The sequence below is a fragment of the Theropithecus gelada genome, chromosome 10, assembly GCF_003255815.1.
Source record: "Theropithecus gelada isolate Dixy chromosome 10, Tgel_1.0, whole genome shotgun sequence".
In the NCBI taxonomy this organism is placed as follows: Eukaryota; Metazoa; Chordata; class Mammalia; order Primates; family Cercopithecidae; genus Theropithecus; species Theropithecus gelada.
This window is the reverse complement of record NC_037678.1, coordinates 53,988,242-53,999,832: the sequence shown is the minus strand read 5'-3', so window position 1 is coordinate 53,999,832 and position 11,591 is coordinate 53,988,242. Positions and strand designations below refer to the sequence as shown.

General features: G+C 55.8%; 1 protein-coding gene and 1 non-coding gene across 2 annotated transcripts in view; both read right to left on the bottom strand.

The window, feature by feature from the left end:
- Positions 1-317: 317 nt before the first annotated feature.
- The window catches only part of PREX1 (phosphatidylinositol-3,4,5-trisphosphate dependent Rac exchange factor 1), a 205,599-nt gene continuing 194,325 nt past the window's right edge, over positions 318-11,591 (bottom strand). The window contains exons 34-40 of the mRNA XM_025399110.1: positions 8,545-8,688; positions 8,326-8,440; positions 6,775-6,841; positions 5,491-5,663; positions 3,921-4,023; positions 3,598-3,665; positions 318-1,995 (exon numbers count right to left, since the gene is read on the bottom strand). Of these exons, the coding sequence (XP_025254895.1) occupies positions 1,953-1,995; positions 3,598-3,665; positions 3,921-4,023; positions 5,491-5,663; positions 6,775-6,841; positions 8,326-8,440; positions 8,545-8,688 (713 nt within the window). The 3' untranslated portion in view covers positions 318-1,952. The remainder of the gene's footprint in view (positions 1,996-3,597; positions 3,666-3,920; positions 4,024-5,490; positions 5,664-6,774; positions 6,842-8,325; positions 8,441-8,544; positions 8,689-11,591) is intronic.
- On the bottom strand, positions 9,922-10,113 carry LOC112633921. The gene has a single exon (XR_003121677.1). It is a non-coding gene; the product is annotated as a U2 spliceosomal RNA (small nuclear RNA).

Genomic DNA, 11,591 nt, shown 5'->3' with positions numbered 1-11,591 from the left:
CCAGGGGGAGAAAAAAAGCTGAAATATCAGATAAGGCCTGTTATTTTCCTGTATACCTGGGTCGCAGGCAATCTGTGCAACCTCGGGTAGTCCTCAGCAATCACCCCACAAGAGAAGCTGTGTCGCCCCATTATCAAGGAGGAAACTGAGGCACAGAGTGAAAACATCACTGACTTCAGGGTCGCTGGTTCAAGGTCCCTGAGACAGAGATCAGCACTGTGCTCCGTGAGGCTTTCAAAGCACGAGCTCATCCCCCAGTGACCCTGGACGCACCCTCACCATGCCACCCACCACAGATGAAGCAGATCACAGCCTCGTTCTTTGTATTATAAACTGACTTTTAATAATAATAAAAAATCTATCATGAATTTAACAAGAAGAATCTGTACATTTTAAAGTAAACCAGTGCACAATGCGCTGGCCCTGGGCCCTCCCCCGTTTCCCGCAGCGGGGCCAAAGCTGGTCCTCCTTTGTCTCTGATGCAAGTACAGTGACAAGGTCACTGCCTGCCATCCTGTATGCTGCAGCAAGAGGGGGAAGCGTGCCCTGGAGGGCAGGAGGCTCAGATGCCGATGCTGAGGGCTTCAGGCTCCCCAGCCTGAGGGCAGCAGGGAGCCCCCATCTAATCTCGCCACCTGCCAGGGGTGACAGGTGTCCCCTCCCTTCCTCCCCAGCTGTGACCTTTCCCTGAAGGCATATGGAAGCTGGGGGAACAAACTGCCAAGGGGGCCCCATGTGGGTCCCTCCTCCCCGGTGGGCAGGGTGGCTTCTTGCGCTCTGGCTGGTGATGTCCCAATCGCCCTGCTCTGAGAAGTTAACATCAAGAAAATAAATCACAGAAGCCACTGCCCGGTGTTTCCCAGCGGCCCTCTACCTGTATGACATGGCACCTCAGGTGGGGCTCAGTCCCCTCCAGCTCCAGCCCTGGCTGGCCACCTCTCAGGCCCTTGTAGCCAGTCACTCAAAGAGAGCGAGTTCTAACACCGGGAAACCGCTGGAGAATGGAGGGTAGGGGAAGGAATCACAGTCCATACCTAAAAACAACACCTTACAACCCTAATATTAACAAACAGGAAACACTGACGTTTTTAAATTTTTCAATAATTTAGTTTTTCTTTTTTGCTCTTTTTTTAGTAGAGGTGGGAACAGTTATCAATACTACCTTCTCTTGGTCCCCTGTTAAGACAATATACTTTTCTTTGAAATTTAAAATGTCAAATATATAATCACACAGCTTTAGAAAAAACAAATCTTGACAACACCAACAACAACAAAATCCCAAAATAAACCAGAGATTTCACGCCATATAAATAAAGTCAGAGCAAATCTGGTGCCCAGGGCTGGTGGCCCCAGTTCCAGGGGCGGTGATGTCCAGAGCTGGTGTGGTTCTCGGGGATCCTCTGGTAACAGGCGTGATGGAGGCCCCGTCTCTCCTTTCCCGACAGAGCCAAGTCTTTTCCGAGTCCACCAAGCAGGTTAGTACAGGGTTAGGGTGCACCTGGAAGCTAAGATGAGGAGGAGGAGGAGACACGTGTGGTCACCTGGAATGTGGACTGTGAAGGAAACCGGGGTTGCAAAAGTGCAGGCGGAACCATCCCGAGGGAGCCGGGGGGCCCATGTGGCCTCCATGACGTTCCCTTGGGTTCTGGGGACGCAGGAGCAGAAGCCCAGGCACCAGCTGCTCCCATCAGCTCCATGGGTCTCCAACACCCCTCCAACTTCCGGCAGGCGTGTGGAGAATGGGCCGGCCCCGGGCCAATCAGCCAGCTCGTCGTCACAGAGAGGGTGGCCGGGCTTGTCCTGGAAGGAGCCGGTGGAGGACGCTGGGCAGGTCCCAGAACGGGCAGCCACGGAAGCCTTGGGCCATCTCTGGAGAAGGCCGGCGCTGCCCTACTGTGTCCTCCCAAATCCCAGCTCCAGAGGCCGCGGCCCAGCGTGGGGCATTTGGGCGTTCAGAGGTCCCCGTCCACCGGCGGCTGGCAGAGGCGGTAGAGGCTGGGGATGGAGGCAAAGAGAATGAGGAGAGGCCGGGGCGGGCCAGGACCTATTTGTATTATTTCCATTTTTACTTGGATGTGTAATTCATGCCCAGAAACACAAACTCACAGGTGTATGAAAGATGCAGAGGAAAATATCTATATCGCCCACGCCTTCTGCCGGCTGCCAGGTCCCTCCCCACAGGCAGTCTCTGCCCACTCAGAGACTGGCATTTACAAATGAAGACGTGTCTACATGTGCACCTGTGCGTTCAGCTACGTGGGGGTGGGGCGCACATTCCACACTACTGGGGGCCAGCTGGCCACAGCACTCTACCCCTTACGCTGTTACTTCATCTATCCTGGGAACCTCTGTATGCAGAGATGCTTCTGGAGCCGGGGGACCAGACAGGAGGCTGCGTGGTGTCCAGGCAAGCAGACCGCAATGCTGCACATGTGGTCTCATGTGGTCTGATGTGGTCAGAGTTCGGGCTCCAGGCCCGGACTGCCTGGGTTCAGAATCCCAGCTTTGCCATTTACTAGCTGTGTGACGTTGGACAAGATACTTAACCTCTCTGTGCCTCAGCATCCCCACTTGCCCAGTGGGGATGACAGCCGGACTTGGCTCACAGGGCGGCTGTTTGGATTAATGAGTCTACAGAGGGGAAGCGATTGGACAGTGCCTGGCACAGAGCAAAGGCCGTGAAGGTATTGAAAGGGATCACGTGCCACTCGTGAGACATAAACAAGGTGTGTGTGGAGCCCCCAGCGCCACAGCAGCAGGTGTTGCCGGCACTCTGTAGTTACGTAAGACTTTGCTGCTGGGGAAAGCTGCCTGAAGGGTCCACGGAACTATGGACTATTTTTACAACTTCTTGGGAGTCACATTATTTCAAAACAAGAGTTATTTAAAACTGTGGGCAGATGACGACAGCAAACTAGGGCTGTGGAGACAGAGAGAGGATCAGACGGAAACGACTTCATGATCCTAAAGGGCCTGCACGTGGCACCAAGAGGAAGCCTGAAAATCACATGGAGAGAGCAGGATGGGAGGACAGGAGGAAACAGCACCCCCAGTGCCAAAGACGGCAGGAACAGAGAGCATCCCTGCAAATCAGGCACCGCAGGCCCGGGCCCAGGCTGCTGTTCAGTTCGCATTTCTGTAAATGACTAAAAGGTTAGCTTAGGTTGGATCCGCTAAAATCACAGCATTCTTAATTCCGCCCCAGGTTAAAGCAAGCTGCTCAGGGGTCAGGGACTCAGGGGAGGGGGCACAGGGTGGGGGGCACAGGGCATAGGACACAGGGTAGAGGGCATGGGGCGGGGCTCAGGGCTGACGGGGCATGGGGCTGAGGGCACAGTGGCAGTGAGGTGGGAGGAGGGCACAGAGCCACCGCCCATGGCACGCCTGGGGGCCTTGCTCATCTTCCCGGTGGAAGCAGGAGCTCCTTCAGGAGGTGACGAAGTTGTGTCTATTGCTCCTCAAAGAGGTTCCCCATAAATGAGAGGGGAAGCCCCATCTGAGCATTAGGGGTTGGGCCAGGAACATGATGCCAAACCCAGGTCCGGGTCCTGGCCAGCTGGGAGGGGACATGAAGGGGCAGACGAGGCAGCCACTCACCGCGGAGCACCCTGGGGCATCTGGTCCTTGACTCGCAGGTTTTTGGCCAGGATCTCCACCCTCGGGCCCTGGAAGAAGGAACCATCAGGCCGGGGCCTCTGCAGGTTCAGGGCACGTGAGGAAGCACACTGCGGGGTGGGGCTGGGGCCCAGAAGCCCACAGACCCAGAAGCTAAAATCCTTGCTCCCCTCCAGATTCAGAGAAGGCTCAGGTCTGGGGCTGGTGGCTACAGTCCCAAGATAGCCCGTCATCCCACCCTGGCTGCAAGCATGCCACGCCCTCAGTCCAGGGTGCTGGGGGACCCTGTGGCCAAGTGGTCTCACCTGCTTCCGCATGATGTCCGTGGCCTGCATGATGCACTTGGGCAGCAGCCCATGGCTCCGTGCCAAGATGGCCGCCTGCTCCAGGGACACGCTCAGGGTGCTCCTGCAGTGGGGGAAGGAGGACAGCAGGGGAGGGGGGGACAGTGGTGGGGGGAGAACAGCGGGAGTCAGAGGACAGTGGGGGAGAGCTGGGGCAACTTCCCGTCCCTCCGAGGCCTCCCAGACCCAGTCCTGACCATCATAGCAGCACCTCCTCCTGCTGTCCCTCCCCGCTTGCTCCTCCTCCTCCAGGCAGCGGCCACCCTCACTCGCAGGTGCCCTGGTGCTTCCCCGTCTACAAAAGCCCTGTTGAGTTCCCTGTGACTCTCCCAGTGCCTCGCTCAGAGGAGAACTTTGTAAATATCTGCTGAGTGAATGGGGGACTCCCTGGAAGCCTCACGACTTGCCAGCTCAGGGGGGTTTGAGATGGACACATTGATTCCCACCTCTCTGGGTTTCTCAACAGTTCTAGAAAGTGGATTCTATAGCAAGACCTCTGGGATTCCAATCCGATCCCTCCATGTAACTCCTCCATGACCCTGGGTAGATAAGTTAACTTCAGTTTCCCTATAAGATAACTATGAAATAGGGAGCACGGCGGTGCACAGAGGACCCTGGCCCAGCTGGAGGGGCTGTCCTGGGAACCACAGGAAGCTGAGCAGCATCCTGACCTTCACCCACTAGAGGCCAGGAGCTCCTCCCTCCTCCAAGTTGTGACAACCAAAACTGTGTCCAGAGGTTGCCAAATGTTCCCCGGGGGTAAAACTGCTTCTAGGTGAGATCCCCTAAAATAGGCCCTGCTACCACACTGGTAGAGAAAGATGGGAAGGAGTTAATCTGCATGGAACATCAACGACCTAGGAGGCAGGGAGCACTGGCCCCAAGAAACAGTTATTCAGCAAATGTTTCTTGAGCATCTGCCTCAGGCCAGGCACTGCTCTAGGCCCTGGGGAACAGCAGAGAACAAAAGGGGCCCCTGCCCTCCCAGATCCGGCCCTGCCCTGAGGGAACAAGGGAGGAAAAGAATACACCAATGAAGGGTGCTGTCTGCAGGGGGTGCGGGCTGCAGAGGAAGAGAGGGTTGGGAGGGCACTGAGTGGGGAGCGGCACAGTTTGTAACGGGAGGTCAGGAAGGGCTCTGGAGAAGGTGACCTCTTCCTCCCTGGGATGAGCAGTGGGGACAAAGGATGGAGGTAGGAGGTAGGGGAGCCTCCAGTCAGGCCATTGCTATTGTTAATATTGAACAAGGCTTCCAGCGGGACCACAGGGCACAGCTGTCATGCACATTCACCACGGCGTTAGAGCAGCAGGTGGCTCCACGGCCCTGCTAGGACCACCTGCTGCTGCCATCCCATTTCACAGACAGACAAACTGAGATGCAGACAGAGCCAAGGCCTTGTCGGGGCTCCACAGGCAATGGCAGAACCAGGATTGGAACCCAGCCTTCCTGCCTCCTTGCCACAGGCCCCCAAACTGACCAGAAGCTGGGCCAGCCCCTCCCCACACCCTGACTCAGCGGGCAGCAGCTCACCTCTGCATGCCCGTGCCACACATGACCATCTGGCAGGCCCCCAGGCGGTAGCAGAGCTCCGAGGAGATGGGGATGAGGCCGGCGCCCACGCTCCCGGCGGCACCAGGCTTCGGGTGGACAAAGGACTTCATGAGGCGGCAGAGCTCGTCCAGGGCATTGATGGGGCGGATGAGCTGTGGGGGGGCACCACACAGGCCCGGGGAGTTGGAGGAGGTCCCCATAGCCCCTCAGCCCCCACCCGGCCCTCCTCCCCCACCGTCTCCTTCTAATCCAGCTGTTCCTGCAGCTGCCTCCCAGCTCCCCCTCTGGGGATGACAATGCAATTCGATCTTCTATAACCTCTGCTCAAGAGCCCTCTGTGGCTCCCCACTGTGCTGCAAGCTGGCAGTCCACGCTCACCATCTATTTCAGGCCTCGCCTTCCCACTCACTCTCTTCAGCTGCCCAGGTGTGTCCCCAGCAAAACCTGAAGAAAGTGTCCTCTCCCAGCCCGTCAAGACCAACACAAGTGCCCCTCTCCAGGAGGAGCCTTCCCTTCTGCCCCAGCATTCCCTGACCCCCACGTGCAAGTGGTGGTTCACTAATGAGCTGTGCTGTGGGGACATGTGGGGACGTTCCGCCAGCCAGAGTGTTAAGTCCCAAATGGCTGTGCCCACCCTCCTCCCAGAGCCCCCAGCTCACAGCCCCAAGGCAGCACCCCAAAATCATCAGCACATTCGAGGCCTGCCCGAACCTAGAAAACCACGAGGCCAAAAGACATACGCTGAGGGTCAGAGGCAAGGAGCCCAAGGAGCCGAACTATCAAGGCCCCTCAGAGGGAGCTGCTCCGGGCTTGGGCCAACAGGGACATACGGCAACATGGTCCCCAACAGCCAGATCTTCCCATTCCTCCAGCAAAGCTGGAAGCCTCCGTTTTATGGGAAATCTTTTGATTTCTAAAGGTTGACAGCAAATTTGAAACACACAAAACGAAAAGAATGCCATACAGGTTACACCTGTCATGAGGTCCAGGCTCCAGCCTCACAGAAATGCTGTGGTTAATAAAGGAGACTGGAGTGGTACAGATGGGCGGGTGCCAGCGAAAATAAATCATCCCAGGAAGTCGGGGAATGACGAGGAAGCTATCGTGGAAGACTTCCTGGAGGAGGAGAGACTGCAGGGTCTCAAGGGCTTCTGGGCTAGAATCTGCTGGGGCACAAGCCTGGGCCTGTCGGCTGAGTCCTGACTCCTGAGCACCCCACCCTGCCCAAGCTCCCTGCAGCGGAAGGAGGGCAGGTGGACATACCTGGTCTATCTTTACCGCCGTGGTGCTGGCATCCGTGGGCAGATTAGACCGCTCCAGGTAAAATGCCCTGTGAGAGAAAGACAGGGATGAGGCGGGGGCCACCACACCCACCATCGTCCTGCCCCTACCCGGGTCCCAACTCCTGCAGCCACTGTGACTCCGCCCTCTGCCGACCCTCAGAAGGAGATCCCTGAGAGCACCTGTAGGCTTTGCTCACCCACAGGCACCTGTTCCCACAACAGCTGGGGGGAAAGAGGGGCCTCCCAGGCACTCCTCCAATGCCACCCCTCCCTGCCTGCCCGTCCACAGCAGCCCCCAGCCCTCTGCTCCTCAGGCCCTGGTCCTGCTTTTTCTCTCTTCTGAGCATCTCTCACCACTTGGCGCCTCATGGCTCTGGGCTTACTGGTTTATCGTTCGTTTCCCCCTCCAGACCAGGGGTCAGCGAACTTCTTCTGTGAAGAGCCCAACGGTAAATATTTTAGGCTTTGTGAACAAGAGAGTCTCGATCGCAGCCGCTCAACTCTGCCATTGCAGCACGAAAGCAGCCACAGAAGATGCGAAAATGAGGGAATGCAGCTGTGTGCTAATAAAACTTGATTTACAAAACAGGGAGGCGAGGTGGGCCGGATTCCGATAGCCCTTGCTCTAGAGTATGAGCTCCAGGAAGAACAGGACTTTGTTTTGCTCACTGCAGATTCCCAAACAAGCACCCAGAACAGGGCCCGGCCCACAGGAGGCCTCAACATGGGCTGAATGAAGTGATGAATAAAGCACCACACAGGCAGGACTCAGAATATTCCACAGATGGCGCAGAACAGACTGGTGACAGCCCTGATCAATCCAAGCAGATGCCAGTTTTCAGTAACTGGGCTGGATGCATTCTCTGAGCAAACGAGTGAAGCCTCATTTTCCCACTTCCAAATGATGAAGCCCAGACCCGTACTTGCCTCCCTGGGCTCTTAATTCTCGGCCTGCCTCTGTCACAGAGGGAGGTGGTGTGACACACACAGGAAGGGCCATGGGGGAGGGTGGCAGGAGTGGGAGCTGCAGAACTTAGAAGCTGCCTCCCAGAACCAGTTCCTTCCTCCTGGTGCCACCTGGTCCCTGCTCTCACCCCTTCTCCCTTGGGGTTCTCTTCTAAGCAGCCAAGACCCTGCAAGCTGCACCCATTACTCACAGGCCCGAGAGTCCCAAGGTCCCCTGTCCTAGCTCCCACCCTCTGCAGAATGAAGCCGGCTCCTCTCAGTAGGAAGGACCCCCTTTGGAACCAAACAGACCCCAGTTCAAAGCTCCGCCACTGCCTGGCTGTGTGGCCTTGGGCAAGTGTGTACACTTTCTTGGCCTCCCTCGCCTCCTCTGTGAAGTGGGATCCACAGCCTGTTGCCATGAGAATCTCATGCAGGCCAAGAGTCCTGTCACACAGTAGGCGCTCAAGAAAGGGTGTGTGGCCCGCTGCCCATGCTGGGGGTCCGTCTGGCACCTCCATGCTAATGCCCACTCCACGTGGAGGTTTCCTGACTCTTGCTCCCAACAGGGACCCCAGGCAGGTACCTGAGTTTGCGGTAATACTGCTGAACTTTCTCCAGGGACTGTGCGTTGATCTCCTGCTGCAAATCCTCCGCGGCCTGGCTGCCTGGAGAAGGCAGCCCCTCCACGTTCTCCAGCGCTGGGAGGGAAGATGTGGCGGGTAGGCAGGCGGTTGGGAGCTGGTGTGCTTAGTGGCCTTGGCCCAGCCCCTGTGGTCCTCCCTGCCCCAGGCCTGAAGCTCACCTTTCGTGAATAGCGCCGTGTGCAGCCTCAGGCTGGCCCCACCCTCCAGGCGGGAGGGCAGCTTGGAGAAGTGGTAGCTGTCGAGGTAGAAGATGACCTTCAGCGCCTGCCGGCTGCCCTCAATGTGGTAGAAGACATTGGTGTCTGCGGGAGGACACGGGGCAGGGTGACTCACCACCGAGGCCCAGGCCAGGGGAAGCCCTGGCACACCTCTCCAGAACAGCTGGCACCTCTCTGCCCTCAGGTCCAGGGGGACACCCTGGGACCTCCCTGTAATCCCGACTCTACAGGGGTAGCCTCAGACCTCCCTGCCCTCCTGCCCTCTAGGGACAGCCTCCAACAGCCCTTCCCTCTCACTCTCCAAAGAACTGCAGCTGACACCTCCCTTTTGCCTGCTTCATCAGCTCCTAGTTCCGCTGCTTAATTCTTGAACCTGATGTGGACTCTGCCTAGCTAGGGGGTCCACAGCATTTGGGGTCACAGCTTCCCCAGTGCTCCTTGTACCCTCACACGGTAGCCCAGGGCCCCTGCCTGGGAAAAGCTGCCCTCAAACGGGCATGCATCTGATTCACAGCCAGAAGGAAGCGCTTAGGGCAGGGAGGGCAAAATATGGCACCCAGACCCCATTCTGCACCCATGGCAGACATCACTCATCGATCAAAGCTCTGCCCGAGCCAATCTCAGCCTGGAGACTGGCTGCCAATCAATTCCAATTGCTACTCAAAGAGAACCTGCCCTTCCTCTAGACTCTAGTCCATGCATTTTCAGCAGGACAGACACTGTCCCCAAGGAGGTGAAAACACTTCCCTCTTTTAATGTATAATGAGCACCAGATGCACAGATAAACAGACATAAGATATATCCATAGTATTAAAATTTCATGGGGGTGCAGCAACTAGGAAAAATTGACTAAAAAGGTTTTTTATGAAATTAAATGAAATTTATTTTTTTTTATTCTTTTTTAGAGAGAAAGAGAGAGAGAGAGAGAGAGAGAGAGAGAAAGAGAGAGAGAGAGAGAAGGAGAGGAAGAGAGGAAGAGAGGAAGGAAGGAAGGAAGTGAGTTCAATTCCGGGTGGATCCCATTCCTTTAAAAGGTCACCACCACTCGACTGCCAAGCTGAGATCCTAACGACCTCCAAAGGAGTGGTCGGTCGGCTGCGGGGGGTCGTAGCCTTCCCAAAGCGCTGCAGTCACAGGGTAAATGGAAGCGTGCCGCAAGGCCTACCGTCTGCCGCCCACAGCTCAGACACCCCGTGGTACTCCAACGAGCAGTTGAGCCGGCAAGACGGCGTATCACAGACGCTTGGCGTGCAAGCCGCCCCGCCCGTGCTGTCTCTCTCGCCCCTTCTACTTTTAGCAAACGCCTTGTATCCCCGGAGGGGGTGCACCGTTCCTGGAGGTACTGCAATACCAGGTCGATGCGTGGAGTGGACGGAGCAAGCTCCTATTCCATCTCCCTGCTCCAAAAATCCATTTAATATATTGTCCTCGGATAGAGGACGTATACAGATATTAAACTGATAAGAACAGATACTACACTTGATCTTAGCCAAAAGGCCGAGAAGCGATGAAATTAAATGAAATTTAATGAAATGAAAAAATTGAGAAACACTAATCCAGTGCCTGGTTCCTGATTAAACCCACACGCCTCAGAAGCCCCTGGAGGACTTTCAGCATACAGGCCTCTGGGCTCCCCCTCCAGAGTTTCTGAGGCCATAGTTCCAGTTGCGGCAGACAATCTGCCTTTCTATCAAGCCCCCAGGTACTGCTGGTCCAGGGGCCATGCTCGGAGAACCCCTGCTCTCAGAAGCAAGTCCAGCAGTTCCCAGCCCTGGCTGCACATCCAGGCTATCCAGCACCCAGGCTCTGCCCCACAAACCGATCAGAATCACTAGCACCCAGGGCACCGGGATCGTTGCAAAGCTCCCCCAATGATTCCAGAGTGCAAGCAGGGCTGACATGCACTGGGCTAGACGATGAGCTCCAGGAGGGCAAGAATGACGACCGTGTTACATGGTCCCAAATGCAGCCTGACACATACGATGTGCTCATAATTATGGACATGTAAATGGATGGATGGATGATAGTTAGTTGGATGGATAGATGTCTGTTTGGATGGATCGACGGATGAATAGATGCATGGATGGATGGATGCATGGATGGATGATGATTGGATGGATGGATGGATGTTTGGATGGATCAATGGATGAATGGATGCATGGATAGATGCATGGATGGATGGATGGAGGGATGAATGGATGGAATGGATGGATGCATGGATGGATGCATGGATGCACGGATGGACGGATGGATGCATGGATGCGTGGATGGACGGATGGATGCATGAACGCATGGATGGATGGATGCATGGATGGATGGATTCATGGATGGATGCATGGATGGATGGATTCATGGATGGATGGATAGATGCATGGATGCATGGATGCATGGACGGATGGATGGATGGATGGATGGTTGGATGGATGCATGGGTGGATGGACTGATGCATGCATGCATGGATGGACGGATGGACGGGTGGATGGATGGACAGTTGGATGGATGCATGGATGGACGGATGGATGCATGGATGGATGGATAAATAAATGGGTGGGCACGTGGAAGGATGAGTGGAAAATACTAACAGACAGAAAGAAAGAAAGAAAGAGAGGCCGGGCGCGGTGGCTCAAGCCTGTAATCCCAGCACTTTGGGAGGCCGAGACGGGCGGATCACGAGGTCAGGAGATCGAGACCATCCTGGCTAACACAGTGAAACCCCGTCTCTACTAAAAAATACAAAAAACTAGCTGGGCGAAGTGGCGGGCGCCTGTGGTCCCAGCTACTCGGGAGGCTGAGGCAGGAGAATGGCGTGAACCCGGGAGGCGGAGCTTGCAGTGAGCTGAGATCCGGCCACCGCACTCCAGCCTGGGCGACAGAGCCAGACTCAGTCTCAAAAAAAAAAAAAAAAAAAAAAAAAAAGAAAAAAAGAAAAAAAGCCACCCCTTTTTTTTGTTTTTTTTGGGGCCCCTTTTTTTTTTTTTTTTTTTTTT